The sequence below is a fragment of the Nicotiana attenuata genome, chromosome 1 (assembly GCF_001879085.1).
Source record: "Nicotiana attenuata strain UT chromosome 1, NIATTr2, whole genome shotgun sequence".
Lineage (NCBI taxonomy): Eukaryota > Viridiplantae > Streptophyta > Magnoliopsida > Solanales > Solanaceae > Nicotiana > Nicotiana attenuata.
Genome location: NC_031989.1, coordinates 6,525,523 through 6,532,061, shown reverse-complemented (window position 1 = coordinate 6,532,061; position 6,539 = coordinate 6,525,523). Strand labels below are relative to the sequence as shown.

The following is a 6,539-nucleotide window of genomic DNA, read 5'->3' as shown; positions in this document are numbered from 1 at the left end:
TGGAGTTTTTTAAATTTTGAAAAATTTTCAAATTCATTTTCAAGTGAAATTTAAAATTTTATGACCAAACACCGATTTTGAAAAAAAAAAAAAAACATGAAAAATTTCTTATGTCCAAACGGGCTCTTAATATTCTATTCTATTCCTAATTCCAAACGCGACTAAGAATTAGGCTCGACAGTATCAAATGCCGGTCTGGTTACGGATCCTCTTATAAGCGTAAGGCCAAACTAAAAATATAAAATATACAATAAAATATAAAAATTAAGTACCAGCCACTAAAAAACAGAATCGAAATATATAAACGAGAAAAGCATGTGGACATGAAATGTACCAGATCACGAACTTGGCAGGGATAAATTGGCCTTCACCATAGGTGAACTTCACCCACTTTGCTCCACCTAACACAGTTCGCTAACGTGCGCACTCTCTATCTCCCATGGCTATTCCTCTCCAGTTCTCTAGTATCTCCACCCGTACAGAACTCTCCTTGCCGGAGACTAGAACTTTCCGATTGCCGAAATTCTCCGTCGTTAGATGCTCCGCCGGCGAAGCTGCTCCTTCCTCCTCGGCTACTGCAGATTCAGAGTTCGATGCTAAGGTTTTTCGGAAGAACTTGACCAGAAGTGCTAATTACAATCGTAAAGGTTTTGGACACAAAGAAGCTACTCTTGAGCTCTTGAATCAGGAGTATCAATCTAGTAAGTTCTTAACTCCATATTCATAGCTTAATTCCTTCAGTTTGGAGCTCAAGTTATGAGCTGAACAAAAAATTAGAATCGGACCGATTTCAGTTTTCTTTCTGTTCCTTGAGATTTTGTCTTTATCTGTACTTTGTTTTTCGTTTTTATGATATATGCATATACTTATTCCTTTCAGAAGAATGTAATTCTCGGTGTGAATTATGTAAATTTCTTGAGTTTTGAAGTAAAATTTACATGTAGAAACTTATATATCACGATGTAAGCTGATAATGTTTCGTCTGAAAAAATTATGGTTTGACTCCTCAAATAGTGGTAATAGCGTAAAATGATTTGGAAGAAAGGTATATTTTTTGTCTTTTGTTTTGGTCCCAGAGCCTTTGGCAACTTCTAGGATAGACATATTTAAACTCATCTTGGTTGACACACTATATGAAAAAATATCTTTATCACAAGTCAGAGATGCTTACTTTAGGATCTGTTAGCGATCACCAATCATTTGTGAACCAAAGATATAAGAAGATTTTGGCGTGAGAATAAACAATATAACTAAAAGACGTAATTCAGAAAACTACTCCCGAGGTTGTGGCCTTGTAGTAAATGAAGTGGGAGGAGAACTATGAGATGGTTTTGTACCTGTGGCTGTGGGAGGTAGCAGGTATGGGGAACAGGAAGGTTCGCCTATGCTTGCTCTGACACCATCGTCATTAAAATAAAAAAATCAAAGAACTTCTTTGGGTAAAATTCTTCCAAAATATTTTCAAGAAGACTGTGTGAAGTTCTTATATTAGATTGGATAACAAATGACAATTTTTTGTTATCCTCATTTGTTCTCATGAATTTCAGGTGATATCATAAAGAAATTGAAGGAGAATGGATATGAGTATACATGGGGAAATGTTACCGTAAAACTTGCAGAGGCCTATGGTTTCTGTTGGGGAGTTGAGCGAGCAGTTCAGATTGCTTATGAAGCGAGGAAACAGTTTCCAACAGAGAGGCTTTGGATAACCAATGAAATTATTCACAATCCAACTGTGAATAAGGTCTCTGCTTCTACTGCTAATTCTCGGATGTGCATGCCATTGTCCAAGATTTTCAGTTTTTATTTATTGTAGGAGGAAGACTGTGAAATTATATTTGGTTTTGCTCCTTCTTCCCTACTCTGCTTATATCTTGGCAGTTTTAGGAATTACCCCAATATGCCTTGACTTTTAGGCTGCTAGAGGTGTTGCATCTATAATAGTTGCTTGCCTCAAAGTGAGTTGCAACTCAAGGCTAGGAATTGCTTGCACCCATGTTTTAGGACATTGCCTTTCACTCTCATGAGATACTGGTTACACACAAAAGAGTACCAACAACTACTAATTTTTCAAGAGGCTGGGATCCTATAGATGATTTTAGAAAGGTTCTTTCACATGTAATTATTACCTCATTTCATGTATAGATTTTCTCTGGTACTTCATTCCTCTTCAACAGGTTTGTTTGTCTTTTTCCCTTCTTCTCAGCGTAAAAATTCCATGAAGGAAACAAAAAATTGAAAAGGGATATGTTAGAAGAAAGGGTTAAGTTATTCATGATGCTGAAGATCGAAAATAGTAAAAGTAATCTGCAGAATTTTCAATTTCCGATGTATAGCTGGTTAACATTCTTTATTTGAAGTACATGTCTGGATAACCGCATATACCACCCTCTGCATTTTGTGCAATTACTAGTTTTCTACTCAGGCTATTATGCTGGCTGTCTGTTGTATTTTCATCTTCTCTCATATAATTTTTGATAGATTTCTTTCTATGGATCAGAGACTAGAGGAGATGGAAGTTAAGAACATCCCTATTGAGGAAGGGAAGAAAAATTTTGATGTTGTTGACAAGGATGATGTTGTGGTTTTGCCTGCTTTTGGGGCCGCTGTTGATGAAATGTTGGTTTTGAGTGATAAAAACGTACAAATCGTTGATACAACCTGCCCCTGGGTAACAAAGGTTTGTGATACAGATGCTCAAATGAATCTATGGCCTTTTTTTCATTAGGACTATATTAAATTTCCTCATAATTCTTTGTACAGGTCTGGAACACTGTTGAAAAGCACAAGAAAGGAGACTATACTTCCATTATCCATGGTAAATATACTCACGAGGAGACTGTAGCAACTGCATCCTTTGCTGGGAAATACATCATTGTGAAGAACATGGCAGAGGTATTTCAATCTCACACTATAAGTGTTATTCTCTCAAAACAATGAGCTGGAATCTGATCTTGATTATTCTGTGACAATTTTTCCTTGATCCAGGCAACTTATGTCTGTGATTATATTCTTGGAGGTAAACTTGACGGTTCTAGCTCAACCAAAGAGGCATTTATGAAGGTACTGTCTGAGTTGTTTATTTGACCAGCAGGTTACAACTGCAGTACTTTGCATCAGTACTGATATTTTCTGTGAATTTTTCTGTATAGAAATTTAAAAATGCAGTTTCTAAAGGGTTCAATCCGGATGTTGATCTTGTAAAAACTGGTATTGCAAACCAAACTACAATGTTGAAGGGAGAAACAGAAGAAATTGGTTAGATTCTATTCAGCGTATCACTCCCTAATATAAATTGCCTCTTGGCGGCAATCATGTAGTGATTTAACTTCTTTTGATGTACAGGGAAGTTGGTTGAGAGGACAATGATGCAAAGATATGGAGTGGAAAATATTAACAACCACTTCATAAGTTTCAACACTATATGTGATGCAACTCAAGTAAGTTTCTTGCATCCCCGCTGCCCCTAAATTCCAGTGCAATATATATTAGACGATAAGTATCCAGAGACATCGTATTATATGCTTTTTGTTGCATGATCTGTTCCTTGCTTCCATGTGACCAGGAGGTCACGGGTTCGAGCCGTAGAAACAGCCTCTTGCTGAAATGCAGGGTAAGGCTGCATACAATAGACCCTTTGTGGTTCGGCCCTTCCCGGACCCCGCGCATAGCGAGAGCTTAGTGCACCGGGCTGCCCATTTCAATTTGCTCCTTGCTTCCTCTTTGCCTTAGGCAATCTAGTTGAGTCGTCTGACGCTAAAAAAATAAAATCTTGTAACAGTCTGTTACAAACCGATTTTCTACATCTATCATTCTGTGTCGCGCACATCCATGTTGGGGTATATCTTCCTCCCAAGTCGGTAGGGCCAACCTTAATTTTTTTCGGCACTATAAGGCTGTTCATATATCATTTCAGGTCCGTAAATTACCCAACTATAACTAAAGGTGATGTAAAATGTCGAAAAAGGGTAATTGAGTCTGTACTCAGTACTCTCTAGTGTAATTGGTCTATTCCTAGCCGAAACTCCAAAGCCTTTGTCTTTTTTTTTTTTCTTTTTAATTATATCAGCAGGCATATTTGTTTGACTGGGGGCGCTTGGGGGAGTGGAGGCGAGTGCTGGAGCTGATTCCTGCCTGGGAGTTGTTTCTCTTTCTAAGATGTTAGAAAGTGGTCACCAATTGGTCTTATCACCTCATGCTAACAAATGACCACAATGTTTTGGTGGAAAATGCATTTTCTAGACGGTGGTTATAGAAGTCGGAGAATTCGCTCTTCTCCATTTAGATGGGAGTAATTAATGGAAATTACAGTTGTGAAAGAAAAACTTGCTTTGGTTTCTTTTTCTTTTTTCCCATCATCCGTGTTTTGCATCTCGTTTGTACCTTTGATACTTTTGCTGTGTCTATACATGGATGTACCAAGGTACACCCGCCGTGACATGCTCGTGAAAGACAGCGTTAATAGATATTAAGTTCTCTTTCTGCTGGCACTGGAAGGGTGGAAATTTGGCAAGGCCTTCTAGAAGTTATTTATTAATTTAATTTAAAAATCATCTATTGTTATTTGTCTTTGGAAGAAGAAACAGAGATTGTTGCATGAAGGCCTGAGTGCTGGATGGATTCTTTCTTACAAAACCATTACAGGACCTTCTGTATTTTTCTTTATAGTATCACTATTTCTTGAAGTCGTCTTCTCAATGTTATGGACCTAACTTATCCGTACTTATATCAGGAACGGCAAGATGCAATGTATAAGCTGGTTGATGAAAAGGTAGATCTTATGTTAGTGGTTGGTGGTTGGAACTCAAGCAACACTTCACATCTACAGGAGATTGCAGAGGAGCGTGGAATTCCCTCGTACTGGATTGACAGTGAGCAGAGAATAGGTCCTGGAAACAAAATAAGTTACAAGTTGCTGGTGAGCTGACATATACACAGATTTGCAACTATAAATTTGAATACAGTATTCCGGTTCTCACAACAGCTTATTTTAACAGCATGGTGAGTTGGTCGAGAAAGAGAACTTCTTACCCGAGGGTCCTATTACAGTTGGGGTGACATCTGGTGCATCCACCCCCGATAAGGTAAATTATACTGAAGCTGCTAATATTGTTGAGCTTCCTTCTCATGTTACTCCTTTTTCAAGCTAATCAGGAGAGTTGATAATGTTTGGTTCTGCATTTGCCCACCTTAACAAACTTCATATTCTTCCACTCCAATAACCAAAAAGAGAGCTAATTCATTAGTAATAATTTATAAGTAACTCTATTTTATTTCTTTTTCAATCAATTTCAGAAAATTTTAAACCATAATAAAAAGAGCCTCATCCCTCTCTTTCCCTTTTTTATCCCCATGTTGCCAGACGGGAAAAACATGGCGACAAAAACAATGAGTTCTATCCACTTGTTCCGACCTAGGATAATAATAATATCATGAGCTTATTTTTACTTCAGCTTTTCATCCATGTCACCACATAGGAATATAAAAAAAGAGGTCCTAACAACTTGTTCTGATATAGGACAATAAGCTCATAAGCTTGTTCTTACTGCATCATTGAATTTTTTATTTTTATCCTTTTCCTTCTACTTTTATGCTGCATTCGAGTGATGAACTTCCAACTGTGAAGCTGTCGATAAACGCATTTACGTATTGATATCTATGCTAGCATAATTGACTTTAGCATGACCACATTTATCATGAGAAATGGACTTTGCAGGTTGTTGAAGATGTCCTTAAAAAGGTGTTTGATATCAAGCGGGAAGAAGCCTTACAATTGGCCTAAACCAGATTGGAACTCCAAGACGATAGGAGTGGCAATTTGGTTCGAACTCACCCCATAAAAAAACGAAAAAATATGCATTCTTGTATGTGTATAACTCGAGCCATTTAACACTATCTGTCCACTGGCCAGCTTTCTGTAGTAATGTAAACCCTGCAGAATCATGTAATTTGGCGCGGAGTAATGTAACCGTTTAGAAATACAGTAGTAGTCAGTTCTTAGAATGAGAAGATTACTCGATATTTCAAATCATATCTATCTATCTATATCTATCTATCTATATCTATATATTTATTATAAGAACACGAATGTTAGGAAGCTAAATGTTGAGAGACGAAAATATCCTTGACAAATTGATCGACCTTTTTGCCCTTTAAAGTTAATATTTCCGATTTGTAGCAATTTAATGATGGGTATAAATATAATTTTGGTTTAGGACTAAGTAACCTTTTTCTGTTGGGACTCAATTTATTCTAAAATATAAAATTTTCCTTCAACGAAACAATTCTATAATTGGATAAAAAGACTCCTTTATACCCACCCTAATCAGATTTTGATTTCTACTACCAATTGCCTAATTGGATAAAAGGACTCCTTTATACCCACCCTAATCAGATTTTGATTTCTACTACCAATTGCCTTTGAACTCTAAGAAAACAACCCGTTCAAACCAAAATAAAATAAGNAAACTTCGCTAAGGGGCTTCGTGCTTTTAATATAATATAGATTTATAAAAAGGGCTCATGTATTTAGATTCAGT

The 6,539-nt window shown here is 36.9% G+C and overlaps 1 protein-coding gene across 1 annotated transcript; it reads left to right on the top strand.

Moving 5' to 3' along the window:
* On the top strand, window positions 331-6,031 carry LOC109230370 (4-hydroxy-3-methylbut-2-enyl diphosphate reductase, chloroplastic). Its single transcript, XM_019395906.1, has 10 exons — window positions 331-701; window positions 1,548-1,744; window positions 2,501-2,680; window positions 2,764-2,895; window positions 2,989-3,063; window positions 3,153-3,258; window positions 3,346-3,440; window positions 4,733-4,918; window positions 4,998-5,084; window positions 5,717-6,031. Exons 1-10 carry the CDS (start codon window positions 440-442, stop codon window positions 5,780-5,782), a joined length of 1,386 nt encoding a protein of 461 aa, XP_019251451.1. The 5' UTR covers window positions 331-439; the 3' UTR covers window positions 5,783-6,031.